Source organism: Colias eurytheme, chromosome 11 (assembly GCF_061535395.1).
Source record: "Colias eurytheme isolate Ceu_HAF_F1 chromosome 11, ilColEury1 Martin Lab GWU primary, whole genome shotgun sequence".
NCBI classification, from domain to species: Eukaryota; Metazoa; Arthropoda; class Insecta; order Lepidoptera; family Pieridae; genus Colias; species Colias eurytheme.
In genome coordinates, this window is record NC_142990.1 from 2,316,760 (window position 1) to 2,333,110 (window position 16,351).

The 16,351-nt window shown below is 34.6% G+C and overlaps 1 protein-coding gene across 1 annotated transcript; it reads right to left on the reverse strand.

The window, feature by feature from the left end:
* Window positions 1-315: 315 nt before the first annotated feature.
* Tsr1 (Tsr1 ribosome assembly factor) lies at window positions 316-4,463 on the reverse strand. Its single transcript, XM_090107272.1, has 8 exons — window positions 4,275-4,463; window positions 3,924-4,194; window positions 2,418-3,660; window positions 1,789-2,055; window positions 1,485-1,574; window positions 999-1,106; window positions 800-920; window positions 316-487 (listed from the first exon to the last, which is right to left on the reverse strand). The coding sequence occupies exons 1-8, from the start codon at window positions 4,369-4,371 to the stop codon at window positions 330-332; spliced, it is 2,355 nt and encodes a 784-aa protein (XP_089963398.1). The 5' UTR covers window positions 4,372-4,463; the 3' UTR covers window positions 316-329.
* Between the last annotated feature and the right edge of the window lie 11,888 nt (window positions 4,464-16,351).

The following is a 16,351-nucleotide window of genomic DNA, read 5'->3' on the forward strand; positions in this document are numbered from 1 at the left end:
TATCAAGAAGGTTTTTCTTAGGTAGATGAAATACAAAGATAGCTTAGAAAAGATAATGGTTGAAACAAAGGCGAAGCCGTCTGGAAAATTTCAAGTGACGCGGTCCAATGTTGAATGATAGTATTCAATATTCTGAGGCATTGACAAAATAATGCAGTGTGATTTTTCGTTCATAAAAATCGGCAATGTCAGTGATGACAAAATATATATGGTATTGTAGGGAAATGAGGATAACAGAGATTTCACCAAATTGCTAGAGAAGTTGTTGATGTATGTGTGCACGTGATTTTTTGATTAACAAATAAAAAAACAATATTAGTTTTATACATTTATTCTGTCATAGCTTCGCTACTCTTATAGTCTCTATCCGTGACGATACAATCTTCATAATTCCATTTGGGGAACATTCGTTTATACAGATTCAACAATATTGTGTCTTGAGATTTTAGTTGACCGTCAAATACGCATTTCATATGGCCGTGGGTACCTGGTGACAAAAAAAATATTATTAATACTTAAATAATATTTAACTATATAATATTATTGTATGAAAAGATTATTGATATAGATTGATACTACTAGTGATTTTGACAGCTTTGCAATCAGGTGAAAAGCTTTAGACATTCACTGCGTATTTCGATACTTTCGTATTACTATTTATTCTAAACTATGGCCCAAGTATTTAAATTTTTTTTGTTGAGTGCATATTTTACTGTAAAACTTAAAACAACGGCATAGGTGCTACCAAATGGTTCAAATGTGACAACATTTACTTAAATTATTTTTTCCCCTAACATACCTAATGGCTCCTTAATATGACCCGTTCGTCCATACTTAGTCCTTAGTTTACAAGGCTTGAAGTATAGCACATCATCTCTGTTAAAGAACATAAAACGAATAACTGCTGACTTTTTGTTGACCTGAAAACAAACATAATATTATATTTTTTAGCTTTTCATATAATTATTAAATCAATAAAGGTAAAGAAGACATCTTACTTTGTATGGATGACCAGACAGTATAATCCTTTTAATGTTCAATCTATCAGGATTGCATGAAAGAAGTACTCCAGATGCTACAAGTTGCAACTTTGTGTTCCTTTTCTCCTGGAAATGTTGAAAATTTGATAAATAAAATGTTCATGAAATAACATTATTTGAAGACATGACATCCTTACTAATATTATAAATGCGAAAGTAACTCTGTCTGTCTGTCTGTTACTCAATCACGCCTAAACTACTGAGCCAATTTGCATGAAATTTGGTATGGAGATATTTTGATACCCGAGAAAGGACATAGGCTACCTTTTATTGCGAAATATGTACGACGGGCGAAGCCGGGGCGGACCGCTTGTTTTTTATAAAAATATATTTGAGTCTCGTAATGAACGGACATACTAATGTTTCATTAATTAGATGCAAATGCATATAATTAATTTTAAATTAAAATCATTATAAAATGTTATATGTATGTATAATGTATACCTTAAAGCAGAGAACAGAAGATGGACTAAATTGGATTGGAGCATAAAATGACGCGACGCACGTAGATGCGGGCTGGAAGAATCTTTCGTACTGAAAATAATATAAAAATACATAACAATACTAAAATTAACAAAAACATGTCATTCACATAATATTATAAACATATCAATGTTACAAATTAAAATCAATCATTTTACATTATAATGGCAAAAATATATATTTATTCTTAAGAAAAAGGCATTACTTTCAGATTAACCATTGCACAATAACAAAATTTCACGAAAAAATTATTTCAAAAACGTACCTTGTGTTTACTCCCATTTGTATGCTGACTAAATATAGGGTTAACAATAAACCGTCTATATCCCACTTGGAATATAAGCCTCTCCTTGCTCTGTATTGGTTCGTCACTCGCTCCCGTTCGTTTCAACACCACATTCATGACAGACATCTTGTGTTCATGTGGTAGGAGACCAAATACAGATAGAGGTGCAGTTGGATTCGCCGTGCGATATATATTCCAAAGATCTTGCCGAACATCCTTCACATGGATTGTTATGTAGTAACCATACTGAAATAGTAATCCATACTAATATTATAAATGCGAAAGTAACTCTGTCTGTCTGTCTGTTACTCAATCACGCCTAAACTACTGAACCAATTTGCATGAAATTTGGTATGGAGATATTTTGATACCCGAGAATGGACATAGGCTACCTTTTATTGCGAAATATGTACCACGAGCGAAGCCGGGGCCGACCACTAGTATGTTATAAGTGATCAACAAGTTGTAAAGGTTGAAATTATATGCATTTTATCACTGAATTTAACATTGCACATGCAACAACATTCTATTGATCATCTTTCCTATTTGATAATAATAATCCATTAATCAATTGTTGATGTAAATAATCCATAAATTTCCATTCTTACCATATTTACAAGACTCTCCTCCAGTTCCTTGAAAACCCTCTTCCTTGTGCGATCGTAATTTTCAAACTGGAAAATGCGCGCGAAATCCGCAGGCAAATTCTCCTTAGGATCCCATGATGACGTCCTGAATGACTCTAAACCTCTGTACCTACTAAACCTTTCTCTAGCTGGTATATCTTGTGGAGTATCCACTTCATCTGGGAACTGCCTATCTTCCTTGGCTGCAGCCAACTTTCTTAACATTTCATGTTCTTCCTCTGCGTCTATTGTAGCATCGTATTTTTCATCTGTAGGCACAACTTCCGAATCTGCTACTGATTCGAAATCATTATCTTCCCCGTTTTCTTGCTCAGAATCCGTTTCTTCACAGGACATAAACTCCTCATTGCCATCTTCATCAGCACTTTCGTCATCAGAACCTTCATCTCCCTCAGCATCAGATTCAACAATCCAAGCTGCCTGATAATCTGACCAACCTTTAGGGACTTTTTTTACTTTCTTCATGGTATCTTTATTTGCTTCATCAATTTCTTCCTCTGTTGGCCATGTCTGTTCTGCATCCATGGGATCTGGAACATTTTCAGCAACTAAGCTCTCTTGTTTCGCTGGATCTGCTGTTTGTAAAATTGTAACTTTTGTGACTTCTGCGTCCATTGCATCTGATTTAACATTGTCCTTTACTGTATTCAAGGGATGTGGATCATCTAAGCCATCAATTCTAGACATTTGGAAGTCTCCTAAACCTGTTATATGTATAAGGCCATTCACATTTAGGGGCATTCCTCTAAGATAGCCAGTCAGTTTTAAAGTCCCACTTTCTCCTTCTGCATCCTTAACATATTCTATCTCCTCTGCTAACATATATGGTCTCTTTTCTCTGTGATGTATAATGTTACGCTTTTGATTGCCAATTCTACGAAGCACATTGAGTCCATCAGAGTTTTTGTCTAATTGCATTATTTTTTCATCGGGCAGCCATTTAGATATGAGTTTTTGAACATTTTGCTTTTCAGTTGTTCTTTTCTTAGGGTGAACACCCTCTATATCCATAGCAACTACTACTGGTGTTGGCATTCCTTGGGCCATTGCTAAAGCTAAAGCCTTTTCACCCCATTCATCTATTGGCTCTAGTGCAGAACACACAAATAGAACTGTGTCTGCTATTTTCAGTGCATCAAGCAGACTAAAATCATTTTCAATTTCAGGGCAGATAAAGGAGAAACGCTGTTTGAAGTTTGGTAAACTGAAATTAAAACAATAGTTAAAAGTTTATTTACACAAAATACATAAAATTAAGTTTCCTGTACTAATATATTATAATGATTTTTTTTTTTGTACGCCTGATGAAAACACACTTACAAAAGTAAAGACAAGCTACAGCTACGGCTAATCCAGGGATTTTTTATGTATAAAAATATTAAATAATACACTATGTGATGGAATTAACTTAAAACTAACATAAAATTTCTACAATAGAGAAGCAATACTTAATATTTAAAAACATACCCTATATGGACAATTCCATTATCAGCATGGGTAACAATAGCACCTTCCGAACAGGTTTTTAAGATGACAAGAGCTGACTGCACATCCAGCTGACTATTGAGTGGCACCACACAGACGAGGAAAGGCGGGTTACGGTTTCCACCAAGCGCACGTTTCTTTGTTAACACTTCTTCTCTCTTATTCTTACGAATTTGCAAAGCTTGGTGACGACGTTCATCTTTCTTCAGAACGTGGCGATTGCGACGTACAAACTCTTTCACGTTCACTTTACCTGTAATAACAACGATATAAATCCTAGCTTTAAAACAAAGTCTTCTTTTTAAATAAGTTAATAACATAAAAACACCTAACCTTTAACTGCGGCAGCTATACCACGCTTCGATCTATGTTTCGATTTATGAGCTTTATTGCTCTGTTTCAAATTTCCTGGACGATGAGCTTGCTGCATTTTGCTTTATTATAGCAAATTTAATTGAAAAATAGTACTAATTAAATATATACACTATCGAATTCATATGGCAGCATGACCAAATACCGATTTGATAATTTGATAAACACTCAAAATATGTCAGTTGAATTGAGTATGACACTTGACAGCAGACAAAATGTTCATCATATTTTGATAGTTAAATTGTCGAGTTGCTAATATACAAAAAAAGAGTACTTGACGTTCTGTGAATAAGACAATAGATGTAAAAAAATGTTCAAAATCTGTTTATATCGGTTGGCCTTAATACCAAACCCCATAATATGGCGATTGATGAACATACTTTCTATATTTTCAAGGCTTAAAATGTTTTAAAATGTCTCTTTCTTTGAAGATAACTTTTCTAAGACTTTTCCAGTACCACAAGAAATAGTATAATAAATTATGAATGTGTTGTAAAATTATTCGTTCATGTCTTTATAGATTCTTTAAAACAATTAATATGTAAAAATCTTAGAGTTTATATTACAATAAGTAAAGAGCGAGTGTATTGCACAAATTGCATACTGCGCATCGTAGGCAGATGAGCTATAGATACTATAATATAGATGTGTGTGTGACAAATAGGGATGGGTAGGTATCAATTGCGTGTTGAACTATCGATAAGTTATGTAAATCTTATGGTGGCAGTACACATTGGGCCAACGTGTTGGGCCAACGGGTTGGGCCAACGTGTAGAGAGCTACTTGGCGGTATGTTGGCTTCATTAGCCTAGTTGGCGCCAATATTGGCAGGCCAACCGAATGTTGTCGGTTTTTTGTGCACACATCAAAGGATCTTGGCGCGCTCCGCAAACAGTGTTCACACGTTGGTGTCTTGTTCAGTTTGTTGTTACTCGTCAGCGGAGACAGTATCGTTGCGCGTCAATGAAATTTACGTTTAACCATGTTCCGATAGCGATGGCGGCGCCGAGGTTTTACAATTCGTAGAATTGTATCGACATGAAGGAATAATTTGGAATCCACGGCATGAACTACACAAAAATAAAACCATATGACTCAATAAATTAGATGTTCTATTTTCTATTTATTATATTATTCTAGATGTTTTTCTTATCTCACTTTCATACAATGCGATGAAAAAATGAATCTATACATATAATAAAATCGTAGGAAAGTCAAAACTGTACATTGAATATTTTTTTAAAAGAATACATAATCCATGATCTATAATCGATATAGAAGCCAAAAATATAGTTTTTAGAATTTTTGTCTGTTTGTCTGTTTGTCTGTTTGTCTGTTTGTCTGTATGTTTGACCGAGCTAATCTCGAAAAGTACTGCATAGATTTACTTCAAATTTTGCATGAATATTCCTAAGAGGTCGGGTGAGGATACTTTAAACATATTATCATGATATCACCTTCGGGGGAGGAGCTGTGAACCTTTATTTTTCTTACATATTCCGTGTACTACGACAGCGTACAATCTAAAGACTCATGTTTAAATGTTAGTTTCGAGTAAGCCACGCTATTATCTAGCTTTACAAAATAAAAACTATGTCATTTACGTAATTTGGGCAGAGAAACAGTTAAATAAATCTTAGCAGTATAAAGACAAATTTGAAACAGCGCCATCTATGAAGTGTTAGAAAAATCAAACACACGTTAACTATTGGAAATTAATAATTAAATGACGCATATATAAATGTTGTTTGACAACATCTAGATTGACACTATAAAAATTATGCCATTTAAGTAACTTGGGAAGAGAAACATAGTTTAAAGAATGTAAGTTGTATAATGTTAATTTTGTAACAGCGCCATCTATGAGATTTCGTAAAAATCAAATCAATTTAAATGTTAACGCTACTGAATACACAGTTGGAAATTAATAATTTATAATTTAATATTATGTTATTTATTTAACTCTTTAGCCCATATCTTCCCTTCCCTATAAGGTATATTTCGTGTAAATAATAAATATACTACATTTTTTTAAAGTGAGGGTAGATGTTTATTATTTTAAGTAAAACTAGATACCATTATCTATAGTTAATCTAATATTGATTGCGATCATTAGTTACAATTTTAAAAATCTTCGTATTTTATAAATTTACTAGCTTACCGCCCGCGGGTTCGTCCGCTTTGTCTAAAACCTAATAAATTATAAATACTAAAACCTTCCTCTTGAATCAGTCTATCTATTAAAAAAACCGCATCAAAATCCGTTGCGAAGTTTTAAAGATTTAAGCATACAAAGGGACATAGGGACAGAGAAAGCGACTTTTTTATACTATGTAGTGATATTTATAAAGCAATTGAATGCCATAAAACCAAAAATATCAATTAATGCAATCTTCGTGTTTTGTGAATTTTCACCATCATGCGTTCCCACAAAAAGTAAGTTGTTACTTATAGGTAAGTATTTATTTTTTACACGCTTTATATTAGCTTCACCTGTATGTTTGTATGTTTGTAACCGACTTCTTTGGGCGTGATTTTGACCCACTTTAAACGGCCAGATTTCGTTCAAACTTTGTAGATTTATTGAGGACCAATGACAATACAATAATTTGATAAAATTATTCCATTTTTTAGTTCGGTTTCTATAAAAAGCGTGTTTTTTAGTTTTTTTAAACTATTATTTTTATTTATAATGATAATTCATGTTTTTTGTTGGTAGGTATTATATTACACTTTTAGAATGAAATAATAAAATGATGAATTCTTTTAATATTATTTTGAGGTGCATTGGGAACAGTAGTTTTTGATAAAATTTTATTTGTAAGTAGCTTTTTTATAGATTTACAGTTAACTTTTGATTTTTTTATTTACAGATTCAATGCTCATAAAATTATATCGCCTTTGGAAGACGATTTCTGCTGATATTTTTACAACACCACTTGAAAATTGATGATTTGATGATAAAGATAGTAGCAGCGAGGATTAAGTGGAAATTAGTAATCATCCGCTTCGTCAATTTTTGACTGAAGTTAATGTCCAACGTCCAATGGTTCAATCATTGGAAGTATCTCGGGAAATTTTGGAGGATATTTTTCAGGAAGGAGAGGAGGGGCAGCCAACCACATATCAAACGACTACGTTTTAGTACCGAAAAAAATGTTATTCCAAATGATACGTAAATTTTGCACTCACAACTGTACAAGTAATGTTTTTATTTTGACTTTGCGGTCATCTGATTATAATATTTATCGTTATGGCTATCGAGGTACCGACCGTACTGGGATCAGAGAACATGATACAGTTCATCATCCAGGATTGCTAAGAGCATTTTAACACTGAAAAAGATGTTTTCTTTGAATCGTAGTTGCTTCATTTATTTATTTTTAATCATTTTACATAATATGTTTTATATTTTATAAATATAATATCATTTTCATTATTTAAGTAGATAAAATAAATTATGTAACGGTTTTATAAGAAAACACAGTAGGTATATTTATTAGGCGACGGTGATTTCTTCCAGGCAAAAGATATTCATCAGCTCAATAAAATTGAATAGTATGTTGTTAGTTATTCTTTAGATTCACAATTGTAATGAGCATTTCCACAAGCAAGTTGTATCGTAGTTTAGATATATCATAGTTTTGACATATTAAAGTTCCAACAAAACCCTAAAATTTTTGAGCAGGATTGAGCAAGATAATTTGAAAAATGTGCCGTGTTAAGTATTATAGAAAAGGTTAGTTCGTTGGTAATTATTATTTCTTCTTCATTTACAGGTACTACTTAATATCTATTATACCTACTTATGTTCAGTATTTATCTGTATTATTATTGCTTGGTAATTAATATATTTTCATGTCGTATACCTAATTATAAACATAAGTTTGATGTGTAATTAGCTGGATTTATTTTTACACACTCACAGACTTATATTTTATGTTAAAAGAGTGTTAATAGTGTAAATCATGATATTTTTTCACAATTAATAATAATCCTTTTTTCTAATGGTGTTGGCATTAAATTAAACCGCGCTGTCGTTTCGTTCACAAAAAGTGATGTTATGAGGAGCGTATTCGGTCCTCATATCATAAAAAATCAGTGCGAAAACAATAAACACGTGTGAGGCCCGCACGGCAGATCGGGGCGGTCTGACGCGAAGTGGGGACAGCGTTGTCACTGTATCGCTCTTGCCACGCCGTTCAACAGACTAAGGGTGCACTCACACACATCAGTCACCGTCACGGCACGTCACCGGACAGGATTAAAAAAAAATATGTATCAATAGTTCTAGTATGACTCTGTTCCCACACGACAGTCGCCGGCACGAAATCTATCAGTGACGTCCCCGGTCAGGCACGTCAAATAATCTTTCCATACATGTATCATACTTTTATCCCCACTCACCCGGTGCCGTCACGTCTCAGTTCAGTCAGCGTCGTGCTACCGTCAATTGCTACATGTTCTCTAGCGTGACACACGTCTAATCACTCACTAACCTGATGTATGTGTTCAATGATTCAGTCAAACCGGCGACGTGACTGACGGACAACATGACGGTGACTGGTGTTTGTGGATACGTACACAAACCGTCACCGATCAGTCATCGGTGACTTGACGGTGACTGATGTGTGTTTAGGGTGCACTCACACACATCAGTCACCGTCAAGTCACCGATGACTGATCGGTGACGGTTTGTGTACGTATCCACAAACACCAGTCACCGTCATGTTGTCCGTCAGTCACGTCGCCGGTTTGACTGAATCATTGAACACATACATCAGGTTAGTGAGTGATTAGACGTGTGTCACGCTAGAGAACATGTAGCAATTGACGGTAGCACGACGCTGACTGAACTGAGACGTGACGGCACCGGGTGAGTGGGGATAAAAGTATGATACATGTATGGAAAGATTATTTGACGTGCCTGACCGGGGACGTCACTGATAGATTTCGTGCCGGCGACTGTCGTGTGGGAACAGAGTCATACTAGAACTATTGATACATATTTTTTTTTAATCCTGTCCGGTGACGTGCCGTGACGGTGACTGATGTGTGTGAGTGCACCCTTATTCGAAAGTTCAGTTTTGTGTTAAGACCGCTGTGACAACCAACCCGTGAGACAACCAAACCCGGTCTCCCCTACTATCCCGTGAGACCGAAACCTTCACTGAGAGGGTATGACGTCTCACAGCTGATCGCAAACGGCATATTGTACTATCCCGTGAGACCGAAACCCTCACTGAGAGGGAATTACGCCTCACTACTGATCACGACAGTCATATTTTATCTCGATAATCTGAAACTTTACTCAATATGAAGACCGTTTGACAAATGATAGGGTGCATCATAATATTATTCGATCTCTTGAAGATGAACATGAGCATAAGCAATGACTAGAGTAGGGACGCGAATATTACAATTATATGAGACAAGAACGATTAATAAGTTTGTTTAATGAAAGATTAAGAATTGAAACTATTCGGTCTCTGGAAACAGACGAATAGCGAGAGGCCCATCTTACTGCAGACAGATTTCGTCATAGTCTTAATGACTTGAGGTAAACAATCTACGAATTCGGTGGTGAGGTCTGACAAATATAAAAGTGGGTTTGCTTATAACCTCACAATTGATTACAGATCATCTTCTGTAAAGGCGATATTAACGTAGTATGTTCTTTTTGTAATGCTTTAAAGTGTAGTAAGGAGTCGGCTTTCATTTGAAGATACACCGGAACCTTTGAAATCACTACTTTTAGAGGAACATACTGTGCAATGTAAACTGTTATTAGACAATATTCGCTCTTATAATAGCGCGTTTCAAATGATCCTTTGGTGCTCAATAATTATCAGAAGGTCCGTTCATGCTTACTTTTAAGATACAAGGTCAAGTTTACCATTTGATAGGATCCCTTTTGCCTGTAGGCCAACCTAAGTTTGTTTAAATATATTTTGTATTCGACTACAACGAATAGTGGAATACAAGAAATCAATATTTCTCAAATTTAAAACTGAACTCATTTCACAATTTTAGAACAGGTTAATTCGTATGTATGCAGTTTTAAATCGACATTAGAAGCTTTTCCTCAAGATGGTGATATCGGCACTCAGGAACTCCCTGGACGTGTTATAACGCCCAGACCACAGTATTACAAATTTTTCCTAAAATAGAGCAACGAATGTATTTTCGCATAGCAACGAAGGGGAACTTGCGGGGGGTCAAGTGACGCGGGCCACTTACCACAAACATGCTTAGTTTGTGGTACCAAGCGCGAAAGAAAGTCATCGTGTTTTTAGTAAAGTTACTATGTTAACTAACGTAATTTAATACTTAAGTACATATTCTATAATGGTGTGCTCAAACTGTTAATCTACATTTAATTTAGATTATTATATTTTGATACTAAGTAATGTAGAATTTAAATCACATTCATTCATGTTTTCTTCAGATTTCAGAGTGTTCAATTTTAATGTAAGTAGTTAAATTTTATAAGAGACAATAATTAAGAACAAGTTAAGAACATTCAAAAATAAAGTGTCACGTATTTTTTTTAAACGACGAATGACGAAAAACGACCTAATCGCGGACGAAGTCGCGGGCAACAGCTAGTATATTTATAAAATGAGTAAAATAGTATTAAAAAGTTACTTGTTCTTAAAAATTAAATAACAATATACAATGAGCATGATTTTGATCAAATTGTGCTTTATTACATACATAATAATATTATCATTTGATATAATAATATCTAAAATCTAATCTTTAAAGTTTCGTTTTATAGGTAGTTAAAATTAAATTAATGTAAAATGCACACATTTTCAACATTTCAAAAAATCTAAATAATGTTTTACTTATACAGATATAAAAAAAAGTGTGTGCGTGTAACCTTTACGCGCGATTGAAGTAAAACTTCTTTGGCGTTGACGACATATATCACTGAAATGATTAAATATTAACTTAAATAAATAAATATTATATTATAATTTAATTATATTTATTATTCATGTGCTTTACAAAGATTATTTAAATGTTATATTAATATTATTCATTCGAAACAGGTAATTGAATGTCATCATAATTTCTTACGTACGAAATTATAGGTTTGTGGTAACTATAATGTGAAACATAAATTTTACTCTCTTGCTACTTTTCTTGAAAATACAGCATCTATCGTTGTACCGAAACGCGTTGTTGAATGAAGTCGAGAAGTATTCATAGATAAATCAAATTTTTCTTCTAAAAAATCAATTAACGGCTGAGATTCCTGAGAGCGAAAATTAACATTAAAATCTCCAGTTAGAATCATCGGTAATTCATGATAATTACCTACTATTTAAAAGTCGAGAACCTTCAATTGTGAAGTGAAGTAATTGCTGATGAATAAATTTTATGATATTTGTCAGGCTAGTATTTGTAGAAATATAAATAACAACGATAATCACAGGTTGGTCATTCGTATTAACACATCGAACCAAGGCGATGTCACCAATTTGTGAAACCTCATCGGAAATTTGTGATAATATAGTTGGTGAAATATTTTGAATTGGTGTTACATTGTTCAGTGTATCTGTAGATGAATGATATACAGCTACTCCACCAGCAGTTGAGTTGGGTCGTTTGTATTGGGTAACGCAATAAAAATTTTCAATAAGAATTTGTTCGTCATTTTTCATCCAAGTTTCGGAAAATAACAGCAATGTGGACCTTTTTAATACTTTATCATTCAGATCAGAAACATGAGCACGTAAACTTTGGCAGTTGAAGGAAAATAGTGTAATATTACTCTCATTTACAAGGTTATATAATTCTTCCTGTTGTGTTATTAGGCGAGAATTTGAAAGTCTTTCAAATTCACACTGTAAATCAACTATTCCCCCTGGACGCTTTCTTCCATGATAAAATTTGTTGTCATCGGTGTTTGAGACAATGAACAATCCATTTATATCAGTTACTCGTGATAATGCTACATATAACAGCTGCTGACTGTGACTTTTATTGTATTCATAAACGATTTGATCAAAAGTACCACCTTGAGACTTATGTATTGTAAGCGCACAAGCAGATACTAATGGAAAGTGATTTCTCTTTGCAAATATTGTCTTATTTCTATTCATTGGTACAGATGACGATCTTCGTAAAATTGGGACTGCTGTTCTACTAATGTTTAGAGTTTGAATATGATGGGCAGCTTTTTTCCTAATTTTCTCTCCTATCTTACCAGGAAACTCAAGCCATAAGCGTATGATGTTATCACTGTCATCACGTTCAATATACACTAACTTTCCAACACAACCGTTGGCTAAGCCATCAGATACATCAATATTGGTTGTAATAATGTAAAATTTGTTAAGAACTAATATGATTTCATAAGGCGATCCTCCTGTATCAATAACTGACATTTTATGAAATTGTTGGCGTACATATGCTTCTTGTTCAACTGAATGACAACCTATATACATATCTGTTGCTATGGATACTACTTTGTCTTCAGCAATATTTAAAATAGATTGATTATAATCCGCAACATGTTTATTTTTAGAGATTTCAAAAAATTTTGCAATTTAAAATAATGTTTTTAAAACTGTTGAATTTTTCATTCACTTTGCTATTCACAATTGATCCGTTTGAAAATTTGAAAATAAATAATCCTAATTGATTATGATATTTGCCACTAGCTGGCGTATAAGTCAAGAAGCGTGTAGTATATGACATATACTTACAACCAATCAGAATTATTATTTTTAAATGGCGGAAACTACACAGACTATAGTAAGCGTTACTTCCGTCAGAAAAAAATCTGAGTTACTCCCTAGTCGCGCCTAAAGAAGTTTTACTTCAAAAATGGTATCATCGCAGACGGCAGAGTACACTCATTGTTATTGATGCACATGTACGTAATAATTAAACGCACTGTACATAAATAAATTGCCGCAGCTGCAAGAACTTCTACGGACTACGTCCATCTTTGAAGCGCCAATGCACAATGATCAGTACGCCAATGTGTGAACAGGAATCTTGATATCCTTCATTTTTTCCCAACACGTTGGCCCAACGCCTTGGGCCCATGTGTACTGCCGCTATTATACAGGGTGTCCCAAAACTCAACGTCAAGCCAAAACGGGGCGACAGGATTGATTGTAACCATCATGAGAAAAATCTAAAAAAAAATCTATCCCATGCATTTTGAAAATTATGGGCATTTAAGAAAAACCTAAAAATTTGGTCAACCTGTAACTATTTTTCGGTTATTGTGGTTAATTTTTATTATTTTTGTTCATTTAAACTTTGGAACCGTAACCCTAAATATCATTTCTAGAATCACAGTCAAAAATAATGACACAATTGCCCCAAGTTTCCTTGAATTGAAGACTATTTGTTAAACTATGAATTTAAAATTTTCTAAATTTGTCGACTTTGACGGCCCCTCCTTTAAAAAAAATGTACTAGAGTGCCTTGGCAAGTGCCATTAAAAGTTGGCGCATTTAATCAGGATTGTAAAATAGTACAATACTTGTTAGTTTCATACTAAAAAAAATGAATGAAAAATAAAAACCTCAAGTAACCCGATTTTTGCTAACCCTTTTTATTCAGTTAAAATGTTTTTTATTCGCACAAACTCTTGGTAGGTTCTTAGTTTTACGGTAAAATGATGAGAGAGATGGATAGTGGACATGTTTGCCATGAGTGAGCGAGACAGATAGTGACGCCACTTTTACCAAAGTCAACAAAAGTAAGTAAAATTAAAAAAATAATTAAAAATCTTGACCTAGTTTACTTTAGGTTTATTGAAATAAAAGTCAGATAGGGAAATAACATTATTTATTACAACAAATGTTCAAATTGTTTGCCATCAGCCTCAATACACGCCCTACATCTTCTTAAAAAAGATCTACTTATTTGCCGGGCATATCCTCGAGTGTTGATGTCCTCAGCAGCTTGAGAAATTCGTTCTCGCAGATCGGCTACACTCTCAATGGGCTTTGAATAAATTTTTTCTTTGAGAACGCCCCAATAAAAAAAATCCAGGGGATTTAAATCTGGGGAACGGGCTGGCCACGAGATAGTGCCTGAACGTCCAATCCACCTTCCCGGATATTTCTGGTCAAGGAAATTTTTTACTTGCACTGCGTAATGCGCTGGGCAGCCATCTTGTTGATACCACATGTGGCGAAGATCTGCTAGTGGTACGTCCTCTAACAAAGTTGGTAAATTTTCTCGTAAAAAATGTAGGTAATTCGTGCCATTCAAGTTCTCAGGCAGCTCAAAAGGCCCAACAATTTTGCCGTTTAAAATTCCGGTCCACAGGTTTACTTTAAAGCGATACTGGGATCTGTCTTCTCGCATTAAATGTGGATTCTCCACATGCCACTCGTGAAAATTGTGTAAGTTTATGTAGCCATCTTTTTTAAATGTACATTCATCTGACCAGAGAATTTTTTGGATGAATTGGGGATTTTCATTATGCCTCTGTAGCATTGTTCTACAAAATGAAATCCTTTCAGGATAATCTCGAGGGAGAAGACTTTGAACTCGTTGTACGTGAAACGGATGCATTTCGGCTCTTTGTAAAACACGATGTGCTGTGCTTTTGGGTATTCCCGTTCTTTCTTCAATTCCACGAACTGAAATACTTCGGTCATCTGCGACCTCTTGCAACACTTCTTCCTCGTAAGGAATGCGAGGTCTACCTCCAGCCCGCATTTGATTCGGGAAATGGCCGCTCTCCGTGAGTGAACGGTGCACATTAACAAACACGCGGTGATCCGGATAGCGCTCTAAATTTGGATATCTTTCACGATAAAGTCTAGCGGCGGCACTTGCGTTGCATCTGCATTCCCCATAAATGAGGTGCATGTTTGCATATTCTTGTGAAGTATAGCGAGTAGGCATCGTAGATAACAAGGGTATTATGCTAATACCAAAGTCCAATTCCAAAAGAAAGAAGCCAAAGTTGCCGGTATGTAATCAACAAGTCCAATTCACAATAATCCAAGTCCAAAAAGAGAAGCCAAAGTTGTCAGTACTAAATCAACACAAGCGAATACGGAAAGGTGCGCAGTAGACGAATGAGCGAAACGTACTAACTGATGTCAAACTGGTAGCGTAGCCATTTGCTTGGTATGGCGTCTGTATCTATTTCATTCGCACTCGTTTAAACGACGCATCTTCGTCTCACTGCGTGGCGTCACTATCTGTCTCGCTCACTCATGGCAAACATGTCCACTGTCTATCTCTCTCATCATTTTGCCGTAAAATTAAGAACCTACCTAGAGTTTTTGCGAATAAAAAACATTTTAATTGAGTAAAATGGGTTAGCAAAAATCGGGTTACTTGAGGTTTTTATTTTTTTATTCATTTTTTTTTGTATGAAACTAACAAATATTGTACTATTTTACAATCCTGATTAAATGCGCCAACTTTTAATGGCACTTGCCAAGGCACTCTAGTACATTTTTTTTAAAGGAGGGGCCGTCAAAGTCGACAAATTTAGAAAATTTTAAATTCATAGTTTAACAAATAGTCTTCAATTCAAGGAAACTTGGGGCAATTGTGTCATTATTTTTTACTGTAATTCTAGAAATGTTATTTAGGGTTACGGTTCCAAGGTTTAAATGAACAAAAATAATAAAAATTAACCACAATAACCGAAAAATAGTTACAGGTTGACCAAATTTTTAGGTTTTTCTTAAATGCCCATAATTTTCAAAATGCATGGGATAGATTTTTTTTTAGATTTTTCTCATGATGGTTACAATCAATCCTGTCGCCCCGTTTTGGCTTGACGTTGAGTTTTGGGACACCCTGTATATAAAAATGAATCGCAAAATGTGTTGGTAAGCGCATAACTCGAGAACGGCTGAACCGATTTCGATAGTTCTTTTTTTATTATATTTCTTGAAGTACGAGGATGGTTTTTATGTAGAGAAAACGTAAATATGTACCACGGGCGAAGCCGGGGCGGACCGCTAGTCTTCTTCTTATATATAAAAATGAATCGCAAAATGTGTTGGTAAGCGCATAACTCAAGAACGGCTGAA

Coding starts and splice junctions, on each gene's coding strand:
- Tsr1 (XM_090107272.1), bottom strand. CDS start 4,371: ATGCAGCAAGCTCATCGTCCAGGAAATTTGAAACAGAGCAATAAAGCT. Junction 2,056..2,417: donor AGGAGAGTCTTGTAAATATG/GTAAGAATGGAA, acceptor TTACTATTTCAG/TATGGTTACTACATAACAAT. Junction 1,575..1,788: donor CAAATGGGAGTAAACACAAG/GTACGTTTTTGA, acceptor TATTATTTTCAG/TACGAAAGATTCTTCCAGCC.